This window comes from Neltuma alba, unplaced genomic scaffold, assembly GCF_004799145.2.
Source record: "Neltuma alba isolate B1F8T4 unplaced genomic scaffold, ASM479914v2 tig00013166_pilon, whole genome shotgun sequence".
Lineage (NCBI taxonomy): Eukaryota > Viridiplantae > Streptophyta > Magnoliopsida > Fabales > Fabaceae > Neltuma > Neltuma alba.
Window position 1 is genome coordinate 93,418 of NW_021637477.1, and position 23,054 is coordinate 116,471.

At 31.5% G+C, this 23,054-nt stretch overlaps 3 protein-coding genes and 1 long non-coding RNA gene across 5 annotated transcripts; all 4 read left to right on the forward strand.

Moving 5' to 3' along the window:
- The first annotated feature begins 425 nt into the window (after nt 1-425).
- LOC114734989 (AP-1 complex subunit sigma-1) lies at nt 426-3,739 on the forward strand. The gene is made up of 7 exons (XM_028922640.1): nt 426-535; nt 2,010-2,096; nt 2,324-2,415; nt 2,533-2,641; nt 2,775-2,810; nt 3,225-3,311; nt 3,403-3,739. Exons 1-7 carry the CDS (start codon nt 533-535, stop codon nt 3,472-3,474), a joined length of 486 nt encoding a protein of 161 aa, XP_028778473.1. The 5' UTR covers nt 426-532; the 3' UTR covers nt 3,475-3,739.
- A 1,726-nt stretch (nt 3,740-5,465) lies between these two features.
- On the forward strand, nt 5,466-8,044 carry LOC114734978 (zinc transporter 8-like). The gene is made up of 3 exons (XM_028922631.1): nt 5,466-6,213; nt 6,651-6,800; nt 7,589-8,044. Exons 1-3 carry the CDS (start codon nt 5,602-5,604, stop codon nt 7,892-7,894), a joined length of 1,068 nt encoding a protein of 355 aa, XP_028778464.1. The 5' UTR covers nt 5,466-5,601; the 3' UTR covers nt 7,895-8,044.
- A 5,865-nt stretch (nt 8,045-13,909) lies between these two features.
- LOC114734980 (uncharacterized) lies at nt 13,910-16,213 on the forward strand. 2 transcript variants are annotated; one of them, XR_003739227.1, is made up of 2 exons: nt 13,910-13,976; nt 15,848-16,213. It is a non-coding gene; the product is annotated as an uncharacterized LOC114734980 (long non-coding RNA). The 2 variants fall into 2 exon arrangements; XR_003739226.1 differs by lacking the exon at nt 13,910-13,976 and adding an exon at nt 13,983-14,096.
- A 2,560-nt stretch (nt 16,214-18,773) lies between these two features.
- LOC114734979 (zinc transporter 1-like) lies at nt 18,774-20,987 on the forward strand. The gene is made up of 3 exons (XM_028922632.1): nt 18,774-19,434; nt 19,563-19,712; nt 20,621-20,987. The coding sequence occupies exons 1-3, from the start codon at nt 18,856-18,858 to the stop codon at nt 20,924-20,926; spliced, it is 1,035 nt and encodes a 344-aa protein (XP_028778465.1). The 5' UTR covers nt 18,774-18,855; the 3' UTR covers nt 20,927-20,987.
- Nucleotides 20,988-23,054: the final 2,067 nt, after the last annotated feature.

A 23,054-nucleotide genomic window follows, 5' to 3' on the forward strand; every position in this document is an offset into this window, starting at 1 on the left:
ATGGTTCTTGATATAAGACATTATTTGATTTTTATTTTGATCCTAAGTATAATACTTTAATCCACTTTGCTCTCATATTTATGTTTTTTTTTTAAAGTAGTCTTTTTAATAATGATATTTTTAGTCAATACACTTGATTAGTTACCTGTTTATTACAAATAATTAGATTTATTTTTTTAAGCTCCTCAAATTAGTCAACTAGCTCTTATATTTAGGATCAGAGATAACAATATAAAATAAATTCAACAAAATGACTCTGGAGCTTTTGTTAAAAAAAAAAAAAAATGACTCTGGAGCGTTAAAAATATATCTATTGTTGCTAAAAACAAAAAAAGAAGTTAAGAATATCTATTACCTTCTCTGAATTTTTATTGACTCTAGCCTTAACTGAGGTATTTATTCCCCGAGTCCGTAGTTGATCCTCGCGAGGAGTGGCCATTGCAGAACAGAGTGCCCTTTGATTTCCCGTATCCGTCGAGTTTGGGCAAGTGATTCAGTGGGGTTCGCGTCCTCAATCTTCCCACAGACGCAAATGGTAAGTTTCTCCCAGTCTTGAATTCATATTGTTCCTGTGAGAAACTGGATCTCGCCCCCAATTATGCTCGATTTGGTTATTTTGATTTCACCGCAGAAATTACTGTTTGGTATTGGTTATTAAGTTCATGTTTTTCCCAATTGAACTTCTGCTTGTCGGTCTCCTCTTCTGGTGATGAGCGGAAACCCTTTTGACTAGCTTGAGAATTTTTAGTTTTATGCTATACGGAAGTCGTTTTTTCTGTTTTTGATTTGGCATCCGGATGAGATCGTTGTTCTTTATGCTGTTGATACATTTTCACGATAATTTTATTTCCCTCCCAAATACATATGCGCTACTATCGTGATCCGCTAACTGGGATCCTGCTAATTTCGAGATCTGAGTTCCCTGGTGGATTTGGTACATCGACCCTTCTTATTATTTCAATGCTTTTCAACTTCCTTATGTTTATATATATATATATATATATATATATTTTAATGGACAGAGGACCTGCACCTCTAAAGGAGCAGAAATGGTGAAGAACTAGTTACACCCTGACTAACCTTCGTTTCATTTGTTATTGACCAGTAAATTGGGCGGACGTTTCATTAGATCAGTGGTTTTCCCTTGCTAATCTCTTTCATGACCTAATCAGTTATAGCTTAGCGCAACGTTTAGATCAAGAGGAAATAGTAAAAACTACATATGCCTGGCGAAGCAATGAATCCCAGATGTCCCACAACTTTTTGTTCTTCCTCCGCCTTTCCGTAGTGCTTTTGCAGTATGAAGTGATGCACCAAGCAAATCAGAAAAATCCACACATCCTTAGGCATTCTCAAAAGTTTTCCTGCGTCTTGATCTAAAGTTTACTTTGAATTACATGAATATGGGCTCAGATTTTATCAAGAGCTTCACCGTTGGTTCCTATTTCTAGTTGATATTTATTACTTACCCTTGGTTTATTAGCAAGCTTGGCCGGTTATTACATGCAGGTTTCGTCACATAACCTTCATATGTTTAGATTTGGATCCTCTCAGTTTTTTTTTTTTTTAATTGACATTATTAGTTTCAGGGATAAATAGATAAAATGTGTGTGCGTGTCTACCACTAATGAGGACTTTCAATGTGTGTGAATACTGCACTGTTATATCTTTATCTCCAAGTTTGATAGTATTAATTGATGCCAAGAGGGATTCCAATTATGAAGGTGGCGTCCACTATTTGTTCTCATCATGTTAAATGCATATGACTTTATGATAATAGGATAGGATGTCTTCACCCATGACCAGGATAATCTGATGCTTGAGGTCAGAACACTCAAGCTTTTAGGTAGCCTCCTTTGATCTTATGATTATTAACTTGTAATATTTAATACAGAGATGACAGAACGCGGAAGTGTTATTTTGCACCGGCAACTCTGCATCATGTTATTGGATTAACGTTTTTGGTTTGTTTCCATTGTCATCATCCTTTGTTGCTTGGTTACTTGTAGATTCACTTTGTGCTGCTTATTAGCCGTCAAGGGAAAGTGAGACTTACAAAATGGTATTCACCATACACACAAAAAGAAAGATCAAAGGTAATTCTGGCAACTGTGTTTTCTATTTTTCATTTCCAAAGATTGCTGGACAGATCAGCTCTTATTACAACTGTACTTTAACTTACTACAAGTAGTGTATACATCTATGTTTAATTTGACTTTAATTTATCTTGCATAAGTAATGATGTTATCATATAACTCCATGTTGAATTCATTGTATTTCTTCATGATCCATCTCTGGCTGAAAAATCTGTGTTTTTGGAAAGGTTATCCGTGAGCTCAGTGGAGTGATTCTTTCTCGTGCTCCTAAGCTCTGTAATTTTGTGGATTGGAGAGGATATAAAGTTGTTTATAAAAGGTATTTTACCGAGAAACCATGGCCTTTCATCATATATTGCTACTGCTTTGAAGAGCACATTTCTGGTTATCTTGACAATGATCAATTCTTTATTGAAATGGATGATGTCCTCTGCAGATATGCTAGCCTCTACTTTTGCATGTGTATTGACCAAGATGACAACGAATTAGAAGTGCTTGAGATAATTCATCATTATGTTGAGATCCTTGATCGATATTTTGGCAGTGTGAGTTCTTTTAAGCTTTCACTTTATAAGGGCGCTGATTGTATGACAGAAGTATTTCCCATTCTTTCTGGAAAGGATCCAAGAATTTCGTATTTCTTCTTTATTTTAATATCAAGTACTTGACCTGTTGCAGGTATGTGAGTTGGACTTAATATTTAATTTCCACAAGGTTTGTGCCTTCTCACTTGTTAGTCTGCTGCTGTTATTGATGTTCAAGATGAATCAACTCCAAACGATAATTTAATATGTTCATTTTTTAGGTTAAATTAGTATGTCTGTCCCATGAATTTCCTTCATGATATATCGGTTTTCTAATTTCCAATTGGTATCATATGTACCCTAAAACTTGGGTTTCGTCTACCAAGTCAGTAGACAAACAAGACGCTGATTGTTGCTGTCTTGACAGAGTTGACGCTTTATAATATACATGATATGAAATTTCATTACAGATTAGAAGTTAAACTATCTCTCATCATGAAGTTAATTTAAAGGACCAAATGCAAAACTTAAATACTAACATAACCTATTCTTTAGTTTGATAAGATCCTATCTGATACGTTCTTTGATCTGATTATGATGGAAGGCCTACTATATACTAGACGAACTTCTAATTGCTGGTGAGCTTCAAGAGTCCAGCAAGAAAACAGTTGCTCGGTTGATAGCTGCACAGGTATAATAATCAAGTCTTTGTCAATTTATCTGTGGGGCATTTTCTTCCTGTGAACCCTCAAGAACAAATCGTTTAATGTATTGGGTTTCAGGATGCATTGGTGGAGACTGCGAAGGAGGAAGCCAGTTCACTGAGTAACATAATTGCACAGGCCACCAAGTGAGGGAAATCAATGACACAATTTCTTGTTAAAATGGTAGGCTCTAAATTCCAGATTTTGTTGTTATGGGTGGAATTTTAAATTTCTTTATATATTTGGGCTTCCCTCTTCTCTTCTGGTTGGCCTTCTATTTCTATTATGTATATCCTGCTGAGATGTCTATTGCTGGCGGCCCAGTTGCCTCCAGAATACTTGGCCTTTGAATATTGGTTTGAATGGAATTTAGTAGTGCGAGAATCTGTTTACTTGGGATAGACTAATTCTTTTCTTGCCAAAGACCATTCGGTCTAGTGGCATGAGATGTGCCTTTTGTTGCATCAGATTTAGGGTTTGATCCCCACCTCAGGCCTTGCCTGTCATATGATATACTCCTCCGGTCCTTATTATAAGACCCAATTTGACTTTTTATTTGGTCCTAATTATAAGACCCAATCCATTTTCTCTCTTATATTTATGCATTTTTTTCCAAGATAATCCTTCTAATAATGATAGTTTTAACCAATATACTTGATTAGCAAAGATATTTTAGGAATAACAACACTTATTTATTATAAATAACCAACTTAACTTACTTCCTTAATCTCCTCAAATAAGTCAATTGGGTCTTATAATTAGGACCGGAGGAGTAGTTAATATATATATATATATATATATATATTTATATGAGTCCTGATTTAAGTGTTGTCAAGGTTCAATTGAGGGAAATCAACGTTCTTAGAAGCCCCAGTTGTTTTTACTCAACCAACCCCTGTTGGTTACTTGGGACAGACTAATTGTTGAAGAGTACTGACGTGTCAAATTGAAGCTTGAGTTTCATGAGTGGCTTGAACAGCCTTCATCTCTTTCTTTTCTTGTTTCTCTGTTCGGCCAACAATAGCGAAAAAGACTGCATGAGCAGTTAAAACCCAACACAAATGCCCCACTAGTGATTATAATAAGTTGCGTCTGAACAATACAGACCTCCTTCCTGCGGACCAACAAAAAATCTTGCAAAAGAGAATCTTACTTCCCATTATAAAAGTTAAAAAGGGATCTCTTTATTTGTCTTCATTAGCTTTTACTAATTTTTTTTTTTTCAATAAAGAAGCGAGTTTTGATACACAAATAGTAAATGATAAGAGTATATAGACTTTTTCAATGTTTCTTCTGGGTTGGTGAAAAGTTCCCACCGATTGTTCACTCGAATATAATTGACTTTTATCGTCAAATTTGGACCTTTGTGGATCGAATCATATGAAGGAAATAAGCAAGAGTAATTCGAGGATAATATAATTAACTCAAACATTACCCGTTTCAAGGATCCTAGTGTTTTGGAGACAAACTTACTAGGATTCTTGCAGTGTTAGCGGCTTTGGACCACCTCATCTATAAAGGGATATCCCAAACGGGAGAACGTATATCTTCGACTTTTGGATGCTAAAGTTTGTGTCGAGTTTAAAGGTGTCCACTAATTGACTCCATGACGGGACTATCTGAAATTAGGATTCAAAATTAAGTGAAATCAACATCATGATCATCTAGTATAATCATCAATAATACTACTAATACTAATTTGGGTTGAGTCTAATGACTCATTATAACAAAATGATTAAAATGCAAATTTTGTTCAAAATATGTAAAAGATTATTAACACCGTAGATACTCAATATCACATGACTAATAAAATAAGAAAATTTTAATAAAAATTGAGAGTGTAATATAGAGCTCGTCCAGTAATTCATTCTATTTTCAGGGGGTAAAATTAGAGATAGTGTGGACGGTGGATCCACATAATTAGCTTTGGCTATATTAATTATTAACCGAAAATTTCAAAACATTTCGACATAATAGGGTAAGTCTCCATGTGAACCCGTTGACCACAGAGTAAACTAAAATATGTTATTCGCTATGCTAGCAGATATGTCGACATTTAACGACACTCTACATATACTCTCTCTTCGCTTTAAAGTCACCCAATATTTTCTATATTTCTCCCTCAAATTCATTGCTTTTAATGAATCAAATCAAATCACCCACATAAAACCAATTGTTCCAGTTTTACGTGTCGCCATATTTTTCAATAAATCCCACCAAAATTTCTCTCACGCCCACTTTAAGTGCTTCTCCGGTTTCTCCCTTTCTCGAAACACCATGATGGCGGCCAGAGCATCCAAGGCCTTCGTCTTCTTCGCCTTCCTCCTGGTTGTGCTTCCTGCTTTGGTTGTCTCAGAGTGTACATGTGAAGATGAAGACGAAGATCGTGACAGAGACAAGGCTCTGAGGTACAAAATAGCAGCCATAGCTTCTATACTAATTGCGAGTGCTGTCGGAGTTTTGATTCCGGTCATAGGAAAGTTTGTGCCGGCTTTAAGTCCCGAGAAGGACGTCTTCTTCATGGTCAAGGCGTTTGCCGCTGGCGTGATATTAGCCACCGGATTCATTCACGTCCTCCCTGATGCCTTCGAAAACTTGACGTCTCCTTGCCTGAGCGATCATCCATGGGGAGACTTTCCCTTCACTGGTTTTGTCGCCATGTGTACGGCCATGGGAACCCTAATGGTGGACGCTTTCGCCACTGTGTATTTCAAGAAACACCATATGAACAATAATGGCCCGATTGAAGCCGGCAATGATGTAGACGAAGAGAAAAACTCAGCACATGATGGTCATCTTCATCTTCACACTCACGCCACTCATGGCCATGCCCATGGATCATCTGATTCTGCTTCATCTCAGCTCCTTCGTCACAGAGTCATATCACAGGTATGTACTGCCTCCGACGCTAATTATAAGAGTTAGTTAACTAATTTGAGGAGATTAAAAAAAAGTTAAGTTAGTTATTTGTAATAAATAGATGTTATTTTTTCAAAAAATATCCTTACTAATCAAGTGTATTGATTAGAACTATCATTATTAGAATGACTAATTTAAAAGAAAATACATAAATATGATAGACAAAGTGGATTAGGGTCATTATATTTAGGATCAAAATAACAATCAAACAAATTCTTATATTAAGAATGAAAAGGTAGTGTGTATGTGTGTGTGCGCATATATATATATATATATATATATAAAAACACAGATAGATCATCATTATTTGCTGCTGCTTCTTTTTTTCCTTTTCCGTTTAAGAATATTAGTGAAAGTTGAATTATTAATTGTGGGAAAATGATTTGGGTTTTTGAATGGAATTGAAGGTATTGGAGCTGGGGATAATAGTTCATTCAGTGATAATTGGGATATCTTTGGGAGCATCTGAGAGTCCCAAAACCATAAGGCCTTTGGTTGCTGCCTTGACATTTCATCAATTTTTTGAAGGCATGGGTCTTGGAAGCTGTATCACTCAGGTACGTTTTGAAAAGTCAAAAAGAACATTATTCTATGGCATAGGATAGGTACGTTTTCAATTTAATTAAGGGTTACTGCTGGTCCCTAAAAGTTTGATGTCATCGATAAAAGTCAATCTCTTGACGTGGATTTCAAATTTTATGAATAAAATCAAAATGAAATTAAATTTCAAAAATTGAAAATTAAAGACACCTAGCTTCTCTCCTCTATTTGAAAAATACATAGATAAATTTGAATTGTTAAAATATGATCTGAAAAGTTCATAGGAATAAATCTACTTTATAATAATAATAATAATAATAATAATAATCTTTGGCTCTACACTAGTTAGATCAAATTATTATTGTTATTATTATAAAGTAGACCTTTTTTTTGGGAACTCTTCACATCATATTTTAACAGTTGAGATTTATTTATGTATTATTTAAAGTAAAATTAAAATATTTTTGTCCAAAAATAATAATTTTTTAAAAAAATATAAAATCTGGACCATTAAGATTTGATCCAGTGGTGATAAAGGAGGAGAAGAGTGGAGGAGAGAGGCCGGTCTCAGATTAAATATGCTATTAAGCCTTTAATTAATATCGTCTTTGTCGAATGAAAAAGCAAAAGGATATGAACCGCACACAGAAATATATTCCAAATCCGCAAATTTCTGTGGTTACGGCTCATCTGTTAATTAGCTGTATCAATCAACTTCATTTTTATTTTTTTAAAAAAAAATCAAATAAAAAGTCCCATATTTATTGTTATAATTTTTTCCTTCTTTTTTAATCCCATATTGCAGGCGAAATTCAAGAACAAAACTATTACAGTGATGGCTTTGTTCTTTGCTCTGACGACTCCAGTAGGAATAGCCATTGGAATAGGAATTACGAATGTGTATGATGAGAATAGCCAGAATGCTTTGATCGTTGAAGGAATATTTAACGCAGCATCGGCAGGAATCTTAATATATATGGCACTTGTTGATCTTTTGGCTGCAGATTTTATGACTGATAGAATGCAAAATAGCAGTCGTCTTCAGATTGGATCAAATTTATCCTTACTTTTAGGTGCTGGTTTAATGTCTCTTATAGCTAAATGGGCTTGACGTAGTACACTTCATTACTTGTAATTTTCAGTTGCTTAGCACGAAAGAAAAGTTTTTGTTCTTGTAATTTTGAAGTCTTTGTTTTCCATAGCCAGTTATAAATAAGTTGGAGATAAGTTGTTCTATTTGTAACATATTTATTTGGATAAAGAAATTGTTTTTGGGGGGGAGCATAAGTGAAATTTTAATTAAGTCATGTAATTGTATTTATTAGTTTACTGCAAATTTCTCATTAAGATAATTGATTCGATAACCATTAACCTGGTGTACAGATTCAATAGTGCCAATTAATCCATACAATCCTTGCAGATTATCGTATTTTCTATCCGATAACCATTAACCTCCAAACTTGTTTAACATTGTCACTAATATCATATGAAAAATATCCTCGTGATCGTACACGATAACTTAGATCGTATTTTAGTATTTCTTCAATTCTAAATATAATATCCATTTTATAGTGTAACTGGAGGAGTATTTTAAAATTATCTTTAGAAGCCAAATCCTTTATATTTGTAAGGATTTATATTATTTAACTTAATTACAGTAATTTGAATAATAATAATCACAAAATTCCAAATATGATAATAATACTCCTCCGGTCTTTATTATAAGACCCAATTTGACTTTTTATTTAGTCCTAATTATAAGACCCAATCCATTTTCTCTTTTATATTTATGCATTTTTTTCTAAGATAATCCTTCTAATAATGATAGTTTTAGCTAATATACTTAATTAGCAAGGATATTTTAGGAATAACAACACTTATTTATTATAAATAACCAACTTAACTTACTTCCTTAATCTCCTCAAATAAGTTAATTGGGTCTTATAATTAGGACCGGAGGAGTATATCGTAAAATCGTAATAGATGGGTTCCTGACTTCCTGGTTCAAACTCTGCTACGACACGCTTGGGCGGATGCGTTCAAATCGTGTTAAATTAAAAAGAATGATAATAATATATTATAATAGATGAAGAAGAATCTTGGCTAATCTCTGGTCAAATACATCCAGCCTCTTTGATTGGCATTGGATCTGAGGAATCAATTTAGTTGACATAAAAAAAAATTATTATTTTTTTTTAATGATGAACCGACCTCTTTGAAACTTAGACAGAGTCTCTGAGTCAAATAAATTGTTGTTAAGGTAACGGGGCTTTCACATGTTAACATAATTCTTTAAGGAGTTCTTTTGCTGGGGATTTGACCGCTAACAAGGAACCAATTGTCAAAGTGAAATGACCTGTGCTTGTCGTGATGAAAAAATTATTATCACTATTATTCAGCTCAAAATGAAAAATATCATCACCCAAACGACTTTTGATTGGCAACTAGCTTTATTAATTGTTTGGTATCATTTATATAAATATTTATAAGCATATTTTATATTAATTTAGATAAAAAAAATTCACATATTTATTTCATATTCTATAAAACACGCACAGCCGGTCATTGCGACTTTTGATGGCTTTTATGCGTTGGCTTGGTTAAAAAAGGAAGAGAGAAAGATAAAGAGGTGGGTCCACATTATTTTGACAAAATAAAAGATTAATTTTTTGCGAGAAAAAAATAAATTATTCTAGTTTGCCCATAAAATTATTTTGAAAAACTCAAAAATGGGTCCACATTATTTTCTATTTTTTCAATAATACAATTTTTATAATTTTTAATTTTAATATATCTCTTAAAATTATCGTATTATGTATATAATATATAATGTATTACATCGAACTAGTTGAATTATTTGCCGAGATTAAAGAAATTAATAAATTATCTTAAAGTATTCATATTTATTTCTTAAAAAACTAATTTGTCATCCTTATAAATTGATATTATATTAAGGACTTGAGGTAGTATTATTTAATAAAATTTATATTTTTTGAATCATTTTATATCTAAACTTATTCTTTTTAATAATCATTCAAATAAGTTTTAGTTTGTCAAATTGACTTTTTTCAAAAGTTAACTAAATATAAATCACATTATACTAATTGACTTTTACATTAATTTACATTTATAAAAGTTAGATAGATGGGAAAAAAAAATTCACTTTTATCACTGCTAGTCTAAACGCACCTTGATCTTTTTCCTGCAATTTGCAAGTTGACGTCGGAAAAAAAGACAGTTTGCACTAGAATTCATACACATTGAAATTTCTACTTGTGGGCAAGGAGTCAATGGTATCACCATTCGTCAATAGTTGATACATGACGCTTTTTAATAAGGATTAGGAAAAATGCTTACAATCGTTTGCATCATTAAAACGATAAAAAAGAAAAATTACTACTTTTAATGAGATTATCATCCAATTAAAATCAATACATATATAATCTCTTTTCATAATACAGCTAATAAGGGCATCTGTGTAAAGAAAATGAAAGAATTTAATGCTATTAACGTTTTGCAAAGTAACTTATATTTGAGAATGTAGAAACCTTTTAGAAGATGTCTTTTATCAAAAACCAAATTGTGTACTGTGGTCAACAATATAAAGTAGAGCACAAGGAAAATTCAATGAAGGTGATCAACAAAACAAAATGACAGCTTGTAGCTAGCAAACGTAACTGGGTGGTCCAAAACGAGAGCCATATTATTCCAACAAAAATCTTAAAACAGTAGACTTGTGGTTGTAAACAATAACAAAGACTACTTTAATTTCAGAAATTATAAAATTAAATGTTTTAGAATATCGGAAGGTTTATGAGTGGAAACAACGCGTTTTGCATGGGAATCTCTGTGGATTTGTTCATACAAACGGATGTCAAATTCGATGTTTAAACTCAACAAAATTAGCTTATGATCATTAATATAAGAGCTAATTGGATATTTAATTTGGTTCTAAACATAAATCTCAATTTCTTTTGTCTATCATATCTATCTTTTTTTTTTCTAAAGTAGTCATTGTGTTAAATATTTTATCAAATGATAATTCTAGCTAATATACATTATTAGTAAGGATATTTTAGAAAAAACAATACCTATCTATTACAAATAATTAACTTGAATAATTTTTTTAATCTACTCAGATTAGTCAATTAGTTTTTATATTGAGGTGTATATGAAGGTAATATATACCATCAGTGTAGTGACTAAAGTTTACCTTTCTTGTATTAATCATATTGAACGAAAGTTTATTAAGAATAAGTGTTTTTCTCTTTTTCTCGGTTTTTATCTTTGGCCATCAAGAATATGAGGTTTTTTTAAACCTTGATCAAGAATATGTGTATTTCAAGGTTTATGTCCTAATGTAGAGTCTAAAAAAGGGCTAAGCTTGGAACTCACAAGTTTCTGTCATAGTTTATTTGTAACATATCTATTTGGACGAAGATTTTTTTTGGGGGGGGGTAAGTGAAATTTTAATTAAATCATGTAATTGTATTTATTAGTTTACTGCAAATTTCTCATTAAGATAATTGATTCGATAACCATTAACCTGGTGTACAAATTCAATAATGCCAATTAATCCATACAATCCTTGCAAATTATTGTATTTTCTATTCGATAACCATTAACTTGCAAACTAGTTCAACATTGTCGCTACTCGCTAATATCATATAGAAAATACCCGCGTGATGGTTCAACATTATTTTAAAAATATTTTTTGAAGCCAAATCCTTTATATTTGTAAGGATTTGTATTATTTAACTTAATTACAGTTATTTGAATAGTAATAAAAGTCCAAATATGATAATAATATATCGTAAAATCGTAATAGATGAGCTCCTGGTTCAAACTCGGCTGTGACATGCTTGGGTGGATGCGTTCAAATCGTATTTAATTAAAAAAAATGATAATAATATATTATAATAGATGAAGAAGAATCTTGGCTATTCTCCGGTCAAATACATCCAGCATCTTTTTTTTTTTTTCCCCGGTAGAAATACATCCAGCCTCTTTCATTGACGTTGGATCTGAGAAATCAATTTAATTGACATCAATATTATTATTATTATTATTATTATTATTATTTTGTGATGAAGCGAGCCGTTTGAAACACAGCTAGAGTCTCTGAGTCAAATAAATAATTGTTAGGGCAATGGAGCTTTCACATTTTAATATAATTCTTTAAGGAGTTCTTTTGCAGGGGATTTGATCAGCCAAGAAGGAACAAGGAACCAACTGTCAAGGTGAAGTGACCTCTGCTTGTCGTGATAAAAAAATTATTATCAAAAAATTATTTCGATATTAATAAAAGATTTACATTCTATAGAGACCAATGACTAGGCAGGAGTAGGACCCCAGTAACTACGACAATCTAAGCAAGATTTTGATCTTCGGCCTGCAATTTGCAAGTTGGCGTTTTTTTTTTTTTTGGGGGGGGGGAGGGAAGGACAGTTTGCACTACAATGCGCTGCTGGTTGAAATAATAAATGTTTTTTAGTAAAAAAAATAAATGGTCCTATTCTGTAAAAAGAAGAATACAAGTTCAAATATTAAAAAGTATACTTATTGGGAGAACTTTAATCTTAATACTTTCAGCCCAACAGAAATTAGTCTTAAATCCAAAATGATTTGAAGATATTCTAAGTTTTTTTATATATATATATATATATATATAAATATAAACAAAAAACAGCTTACAGTAGACTTCATACACATATACTTTGAAGTTCCTAACTGTGGTCAAGGAGTCAATAGTATCATTCCTTAATAGATGACACTTTTAACTACTATCAGTCTTTAATACTACCTCCGGTCCTTAATATAAGACCCCGTTTGACTTTTTGTTTGGTCCTAATTATAAGACCCCAATCCATTTTGTCTATCATATTTATGTATTTTTTTCCAAAATAGTTCTTCTAATAATGATAATTTTAACCAATACACTTAATTAGCAAGGATATTTTAGGAATGACAACACTTATTTATTACAAATAACTAACTTAACTTACTTCCTTAATCTCCTCAAATTAGTCAACTGGGTCTTATAATTAGGACCGGAGGTAGTATAAGAGTTAGTTGACTAATTTGAGTAGAATAAGAAAACTAGTTAAATTAGTTATTTGTAATAAATAGGTGTTATCTCTCTTAAAATATCCTTGCTAATCAAGTATATTGGCTAAAACTACCATTATTATAAAGAATAGTTTGGGAAAAAATAGATAAATATGAAAGACAAACTAGATTTGGGTCTTATAACTAGGATTAAAATAAAAATCAAACAAGGTTTTATATTAAGGAGTGAAGGTAGTATTTTATAAGAATAAAGAAAATACATAATCTCTTCTCATAATACAACTAATAACGGCATCTGTGAAAAAAAAAATGAATGCTATTACCGTTTTGCAAAGTACCTTATATTTATATTTACGGCTATGGAAATCTTTAGAAGATGTCTTATATCAAAAACCAGATTGGGCCAATGATTTTGTAATCTAGTGGTATAAGTATTCTCTTCTAAAAAAAAAAAAATCAGAGATTGCTAGTTCAATCCTACTTATACCTTCATGTCATTACTATCTTTCCCTTTAATTGGAAAAAAAAAAGTCCGGACTGGTAGTATTGGTATTTTATAACAATACATACATCTGGACTTTCAAGGTTAAATTTGATATGTTTACTGTTCATCCATTTACTGTTCATACATTGGCTTGGTTTATATTTGAGCTGAAGACTTTAAAAAACTTATTTTATGAGGAAAGAAGCTAATTGAGGCATAAAATCCTTAAAATGAGTTAAGGATTAGTTTTTAGAATTAAATGCTATTTTCTTGAAAAATTCAAAAAAAATAGTTGGGAATTGATTTTTGACCTGGAATTTTTATGAAAATTATTTTAGGGGTCAAGGAAGCTTTGGATAAGGAAAATCCATATAAAATGTCGTGGAATAATTTCTGAATTTATTTTATAATTGCAGAATTATAAAGAAATGATAGAATTAGAAATGAGGAATTAAGTGAAGGGCATAATAGACATTTCACAAAAGTCACCAGCCTTCTCATTTTCGTCTGGGACCAAAAGAAGAGAGAGAGAGAGAGAGATACAGTTCAGAGAACGGGGGGGAGACCGAGAGAAAGAGACGGTGAAGGAGGAGTGGCTGGAGGTGGTTTCTAGTGCATGCAATCCGTGTTGCCAACCAAGGTGAGTCTCCAGAACTTCCTTCTACTCTTGTTTCCTTGGATCTGTGGCTTAATAAGGTGCAATGGTTGAGTGAGAAAGTCTGGTTAGTGAGAGAAAGTAAAGGAATGGAGAGGAGGATCGGTGACTTTATGTTTTATGATAAGATTTAAGCGTGTGACGGTAGTTTTTGGGTCTGCATGTTGATAGACAGTGTTGCATGTGATTTTTTTGCTCTTATATATGTTTCCGAAGCAAGGCATGAGCAATCTGGTAGAAGGATTTGAAATCTCTAAGTTGTGCTTCATGGATTTCGAATTTACAGAGTTAAGAAGTGAAGGGCTCAATTTTGGAGCCTTATTCATAAATATAGGTGTGTGTGTGTGTGTGTGTGTGTGTGTGCCTTGCATCTGTGTTCTTCGGTCTAAATGTTCTTTACTCGTCTGTGTTTTCTGAATCCGAAGCAAGGGCTCAATTTTTGGAGCTATGGATGTCGGGTTCTGAGGTTTTGGGAAGAAAGAAATTTAATGTTGATATATATGTATGTTGGTTTTGACCTTTGCTTCTGGTTTATGGCTGGCCGAATCTAGTTCATAAGATGTTGAAGTCAAAGTCTTTCCTTGCTTCTCGTTGCTGTCAAACTTCTGGGTAGATTAGAATGTTGATGATGATATTTGGGTGAAGATCCTGGAGGATGGTTCGGACTCCATGTGAATGATTTTTCTGGCTTATGACTGTCTAAAAATTGGGTCTGTGATCCTAAAATTAAACTCTATGTTATGTTTTTATTTTAGTGTCGGTTTTGATGAAATTGAAGAGAGATTATGCGATATACATATATATGGGACTGCACAACGTTGACTCCTTCTTTTGGTGACTTGGTGATTATTTTGGGAGTATATATATTTTAATCTGGAAAATGTCAGACTTGCTGGATGTGGCGTGATGTTAATGGTGTGGGAGCTGAAACTAAATCACATGGCAATTATTTAATTATATATATAGATACATGGAAAGTATTTTCGGTCAAGTGGGTTTCAAGAGGAAATTTAATTTTAAACTAGGGGACTTTTAAATGGTGGATAGAATGATGTTTGTGAAGCTGGAATTTCACAGTCGTAAGAAAGGAATGCTGTTATTATAAATTATAAGCACCTTGAAAATATTCAAGGGTGCTAATTCATTGTTGGAAGACTTGGAATAAATGATCTAGTTACATATATATGTCTTGGCCTATGTAGGAATTTGGGAAAGATGCTGGAATTTTGTAACTTAGAGCCTAAAAATGAATTCTTCAAATTAAGAAGGAAAGATAAGCAAAACAAATTTGTGAAGTATAAGGGAAATAGACAAGTTTATATAATTGATTATAAGGAATTCAAGCTATAATGAACATGTTATTTTAATACAATAGTTAATAATTTATATACTTATTAATATATATATATATATATCCTTGCCTATAAAATATATTAGATTTGATATTTGTCCAAGTCCATTGAGAAAGAAGCTAAGAAGGAAGCAAGGGGAAGGTAGTACTGAAGAAAAAGTAAAAAGTAGTAACTCTTTTCCTTTCTTGTGATTGTGCATTAATTGCCTCATATTTGGATGTGTCATGATGCTGATTGTGTATGAGAACATGTAAATTGCCTTTGCGGGATATGATTTGTCATGACAACATGTGACTGTTTCCATTTATTTTGGAATGTGGACACTATAGTTAGCGATCAGCTATGTAAGTGCATGATGCTTGTTCATCAATTATTATATTTGGTTGCAAGGTGTTTTTCTCTCTAGCTTGGGTAACATGTTTATTTGTGATCTTGTATGATTACATGAAGGAATTTTACTGCTAGAATTTTTTAGAATCTCATCACTTTTTTCATGTCATACAGCAAAAGCAAGTACTTCTAAAGGCAAAAGAGTAGTGATTGATAGATCTTGAAGGTGAAAGAAGAAGCAAGAGATCTTGTGTATATATATTTTGCTTAAAATGCTTCTTGTATTTTATTATTTTGGAGTAAGGATATAATGTGTATATATTTTGTTGTGTAAATATTCTTCCATAAGGAGATGACTAAGGGCAGATAAACTATAATGACCGCCATTGATAGGAATAGCCTACATGTTGATATATAGTTTTTATTATGCCCAGATTGTATATATGAGTATATGTACCCTTTTGTACGGACCAGTAGCCAGGGTATTGAATGTTAAGCCCTGCTAATTATATATTTAATTAGTTATAGGTTGCTTTGAAAGTAAGCAAAAAAAAAAAACTCCTTTTTTTTTTCGGGATGAAACCTGGCTCTTAGTGGTTTAAAGTGAAAGAAAATAATCCTACTGGTGAATAGAGGTAAGGTGTTACACAAAAAAAGCCTTTGGATGCGTTGGTGAAAAGAGTTGATCAAGCAGTATAAAATCTTTTAATAAAAAGGAATAGAGAAAGGCCAAAGACAACACTTAATGAGGTTCTTAAGTGAGATCTTTTAATTAATTATATATTCAAAGATTTGGCTTTAGATAGAGTTCAATAGTACCATACAATTCATATAGCTGACTTCACCTAGTTGGATAAGGTTTTGTTATTGTTGTTGTATTGTTTATCCATTTTTTCTGAAACAAATTGAGATATCATAACTATTCTTGGATCAACTTTTTAATTTGTTAAATGCTGCAGATTTTCAGTCCGAACAAAAAAATGCTGCAGATTTTATGCACGAGAAAAGGCAAAATAATACTTGTCTCTTCAAATTGGATAAAATGTATTTTTAAATTTTAGATGCTATCATATTTTATTTTAATGCCTTAAGGAGTTCTTAAGCAGGGGATTTGATAAGGCTGAATGAACTTATCATCCAATTAAATTAATCAAATGAATATATTTATATATGTATCACATTATATATTGTTTTTATTCATGTATGATATATTATTAACCTTTGCATTTGTTTGAACTTGATTTATCAAACTTAGTGGAATATTATACGGGAAAAATTGGAGAAAATTTTCTTTTTGGATAAGTGGAGGAAGTATAATTTTCATATATAAGTTAATTCTGATTTGTCTACTATAAAGAGGACTGTTTAAAGTTTATCGATACATAGCCAATTCTAATTATAAGATACTATGAACTTGTTTTATTATATAATCAACAAAAATATCTTAAACCTGGCAGGTTATTAACCTGTCTTTAAATTTAATAACTTTTCTATTTTATTTTTATTCAATATATACACTTTTAAAAAAAACAATAGTTTACAAAATAATAAAATTGTATACTCGTACAATAAATTTAATGAATTAACTTATATTAATAAAAAAAATCTTTTTACTTTATATACTATAATAATTAATAGTTTAGACAGACACACAATTCATAAATTATAAATGATGTGACTTATTTATTATAATCCCAGCCCACCTCTACTTGTTAAATTTTATGGATGGATCTTGTTGATTTGGAATCGGAATTTTTGCAGAGCATCCTCTTTAATTCGTTACGTTAACGTTTGTGTTTCTTAAATTTTTCAAAGAATAGCAGGAGCACTCAATAATTTGCTTTATCTATTTATTTATTATTTGTGCGGTCAATAATATGTAGTAGAGCATTAGGAAAATTCAATGAAGGTGACCAACAAAACAAAATGACGACTGGCAGCGAGCAATTGTAACCGTGTGGTCCAAAACGAGAGCAAAATTATTCTAACAAAAATCTTAAAACAGTAGACTTGTGGTTGTAAACAATAACAAAGACTACTTTAATTTCAGAAATTATAAAATTAAATGTTTTACAATATTGGAAGGTTCATGAGTGGAAAGTACGCGTTTTGGATAGGAATCTCTGTGGATTTCGTTATATATACGGATGTCATCAATTGGATAGTCAAACTAAACAAAATTAGCATACGTTACTTAATGTAAGAACTAATTTGATATTTAATTTGATCTTAAAAATAAATTTCAATTTATTTTGTTTATCATATTTATCTTTTTTATTAAGGTAGTCATTATAATAGCTGTACATATTAAATATTTCATCAAATAATAATTCTAGCTAATATACATGATTAGCTATTAGTAAGACTGTAAGAGTATTTTAGGAAAGACAACACTCATTTATTACAAATAATTAATTTAACTAATTTTTTTTAACCTACTCAAATTAGTTAACTAGTTCTTATACTAAGGATTAGATATAACACATACCACCTGTACAGCGACTAAAGTTTGCCTTTCCTGTATTAATTATATTCAACGAAAGTTTACTAAGAATAAGTCCTTTTCTTTTTTTTTTCTTTGTTTTTCTTTTGCCATCAAGAATATGAGGTTTTTTTTTTTTTTACCTTGATCAAGAATATGTGTTTCAAGGTTTATGTCTTAATGTATAGTCTAAAAAAGGGCTAAGCTTGGAACTCACAGGTTTCTGTCATGGTTTATGGGTGCCTAGGAAACAATATGATACAAACGCAGATATAAGATATGTTGAAATATATCCACCAAACAATTATTATGCGTAAAAGTGGCTTGATTCGGTCTTTTTCTTTTCCCCTTCAAACATTAAATCTTTTCATCTTGAAAAACTATAATGAACTCCTAAACTTATACCTAAATTTGGAATACAATTAACATATTTTAAAGATATTTTCACTTTTATCGACCATTAATTTTCAATTTTTTTCTGAAAAAAATTCTATTTCTTAACGACACTTTGTTCCCTTGATGTTTTCTGTATTGGCTTTAAACTTCAAAGCATCCACCGGATATTTTCAAGGTTTTTAATTTGTTCAATGTGTATCAAAGCTCTCAGGGATGTCATCGTCACTATTCTCCAATAAAAATCACAAAATTGTCTTACACCCACTTTATTGTCTCCTTCTCCGGCCAGCTTCTACCTAGCGCCATGTCCAAAACCACCAAAGTCTTCACTTTCTTCGTCTTCCTCTTGCTTGTTCTTCTTCCAGCCCTAGTTGTTTCAGAGTGTAACTGTACATGCAATAAAGAAGACGAAGTCGTTGGCGACAAAGCCAGGGCTTTTAGGTATAAATTTGCAGCCATAGCTTCAATACTCTTTGCGAGTGTCATCGGAGTTTTGATTCCGGTCATCGGAAAGTTTGTCTCATTCTTAAGTCCTGATAGGGACTTCTTCTTCTTCATCAAGGCCTTTGCCGCCGGCGTCATATTGTCCACCGGATTCATTCACGTCCTTCCCGACGCGTTCGAGAACTTGAAGTCTCCTTGCTTGAGCGAACATCCATGGGCAGACTTTCCCTTCACTGGTTTTGTGGCCATGTGTGCTGCCATGGGAACCCTAATGGTGGATGCTTTCGCCACTGCGTATTTCAAGAAAGTTCATATGATTGAGGAACAAACAGGACACGAAGGACATGTTCATCTTCATCATACTCACGCAACAAATAATGGTCATGCTCATGGGTCCTCAGATTCATCTCAGCTTCTTCGTCACAGAGTCATATCACAGGTATAGGCATATATATATATATATATATATATATTTATAAGATCACTCAGTTTAACATCGTGCTTTACACACACACACACACAATATTAATTTAAAATGAACAAAATGGATAATATATATGCATGCAGGTGTTGGAGGTGGGGATAATAGTGCATTCGGTGATCATAGGAATAGGTTTGGGAGCATCTGAGGATGCAAAACACATAAAGCCTCTGGTGGCTGCTTTAACGTTTCATCAATTCTTTGAAGGAATGGGTCTTGGAAGCTGTATCGCTCAGGTGTGTCTCTTTTCGTAAATGTCCAAAAGAGTAATTCAAAATTATCAAGGAATCACTAATAAATTATTGGTTAAGATGGTAAGCAGTTTTATTATATTACCCCATAAAAAAGAGAAAATAACTTTAAATCTTGGGAAAAACACTTATTGAAAGAGTTTAACCTTAACATTCTCAGCTTAACTGACTTTGGGATACTCTGAGTTATATTAAAAAATAATTATTAAGGACTCATACGTAGCAACACAGCTAACTAAAATTTCTCTCATAATGGAATAGAGTCACTAATAACAAGCGATTTCATCCGTGGAAAAGTCACAAGACATGAGGAAAAAAACACCAAAAGGGAATCCAAAGTGGCCCATGCCATTGGCCACGACTCATTTTCATTTGTTTATCCGAATAAATCAATGAGCTTGCCTTTTATTTACTCATCTTTGTGATTTTTCCTGACTCCACTTGGGTTAGTCAAGCTCCAGTCAGTTGATATTTAGTGCCATGATACCCCAAAAAAAAAGTCACTATTACTCTATAATTTAAATATTTCCTATTGTCCTGAATATAAGATTTTCTTAACTAGTTCGCAAAGTCCAAAAACTATTAGTATTATTATCGTGAATAAAGGGATTAGAAGAAATAAGATAGATTATAAGATGATGTTAGAATTTATTATAGTTAATTAATCAATTAACAGTAGTATTGAAAAGATGGATAATTTTAAGAATGGAGGGAGTAACATTTACCTTTTGTTTTGTTATAAATATCTTTTTGATCATGTATAGAAATTGAAGGAACTTTTGACAGCATCCAAAACCAAAATAGTCCATCCTCATTTTACTGCACACAAAGTTTTACAAGATTTGTTCAATATCTCATTCATCATCTATATATGTGTGTATATATAATTGCAGGCAAAATTCAAGAACAACGCTACAGTAATTATGGGATTGTTCTTTGCTCTGACCACCCCAGTGGGAATAGGAATTGGTATGGCAATTAGCAGCAGATACGAAGAGAATAGTCAAAAAGCTCTTATTATCGAAGGAATATTTAACGCAGCGTCGGCAGGAATCTTAATATATATGGCACTTGTTGATCTTTTAGCTGCAGATTTTACAACTGAAAGATTTCAAAACAGTACTTATCTTCAACTGGGAGCAAATATTTCTCTACTTTTGGGTGCTGGTTTGATGTCTGCTTTAGCTTATTGGGATTGACTTTTAACTATTTGTAATATTTTTAAGTGATTAATATTTATATCCAATGCAACTTTTATAAGTTAAAAACTATTTTAAATTTTTTAGTATCTTTGGAGTGAATATAATTAAAATAGAAAATAAAGGTGAAATTTTATTGAAAATCATAATTTATCTGCGTTTATAGCATATTTTCTTGTTTGTTACACTTGAAGACTATTTTAAAAACTATTTTAATTTTTTTAGGGATGAACCTGGATATTACACTTGAAGACTTGTAGTTCTGATGCTTACTAGTATTTTTAGTATATTTGGAGTGAATATAATTAAAATAAAACATAAGAGTGAAATTTTATTGAAAATCATCATTTATCGTTGTTTATAGCATATTTTCTTGTTGGTTACACTTGAAGCCTATTTTAAAAACTATTTTAATTTTTTTAGGCATGAACATCGATATTACACTTGAAGACTTGTAGTTCTGATGCTTACTAGTGTACAGAGATGAACGTATTTAAATGACTTAAATTGGAAATCATATTCTCATTTTCACCGAAAACTTATAATGCAACTTGGAACCATTGAAAGTGACATGCGAAAAATAGACTTCCAATGTTATTTCAGATGAAAAGGACAAATTGGCTTGACTCCATACAAAAGAGAGGAAGAATAATATATTAAAAATAAAAATAAAAAGCAAGCAAAAGATCATATATGTACCATAACACACGCATAATGATTGAATCTGACCTAAATTAAAATAATATAGATTTGAACGAAATATATAAAAAAGCTTGCTTCCAGTCACCGACTCAAAAATGCTTTCTTCAATATGAATAAAAGCAAAGTCAATCAAGGTAAAAGAGGAGACCACAGCCCACGGGATTGACCGGGTCAATATTCATTTTTATTTTTTATTTTTACCTCAGGGTTTTCGAAAATCTCGGAATGGTACGTTAAATTTGCCTAATTTAATCTCACGGGAGCACCTAAGTGGTATTTTGAAATTCGGTTAAAAACGACAAAATCCCTCACTTAAAAAAAAAAAAAAAACTCATTTCACATCCTTATCTGCAACAATATATTGATCCCATTGAAGCAAGAGGATTTGATCAGCTGGAAACAAGAGAAACCAATCGTCAAAGTTATATCTAAATTATAAATTAAAAAAATGAAGATATTTATGCACGGGTCACATTTAAAACCTATGCATTTGGCTGAACTTGTCATTTGTCAAACTAATTAAGTTTTTCTTGTTGATAAGGCATAAAAACCTACGCACCTACGCACCGCTAATGTTCCCTTCACATCGCGGCATCTTAATGTAGTTTGTTTATTTATAAGGGATAATTAATCCACAACTCCTTATAGTTTCAACTAATTTTGAATCAGGTCCTTATATTTTTTTTCTTTTTATCAGGTCTTTATACTTTCACCTGTTTTTAATTAAGTCCTTGTATTTATTTTTCCTTTTATCAAGTCCTTATAAGTTCACCTTATTTTTAATTAAGTCCCTAAATTTTTTATTCTTTATTTTATAAATTCTAATAGTACTATTATATAAACATAAAATAGTGTATATTATTTAATATTGGTTTATAAACAATAATATTCTAAAGATATTGAATTATTATAATGATTTTAATTTTTTCAGCAAAAAAATTAATTGTTCTAAAAAAATTTCCTAAATTAGTTAATTCTATTACTTTTTTATTACATAATTATTAATTTAATTTAATTATTAATATTTTATATTTCAGTATTAATCTATTTAATTAAGTTTATATTTAATTAATAAATAAAAATTAAAACTACATGGACCTGATTAAAAATTTAGTGAAATTATAAGGACTTAATTAAAAGAAAAATAAATACAAGGATCTAATTAAAAAAAGGTAAAAGTATAAGGACCTCATAAAAAGAAAGAAAATTATAGGGACCTGATTCAAAATTCATTAAAACTATAAGGACTTGTGGATTAATTAACCCTATTTATAATATCTTAAAGCCATGAACTCTTAGAAGACAACTTTCTTGTCTTTTCTTTGTTTATATTTTTGAAAAATTTATTTCAATGAATATAGAATTTAAAAGTGAGAATGACAAAAAAAAAAAAGAAGTTAAAAATTACTAAATTCCAAATCAGATT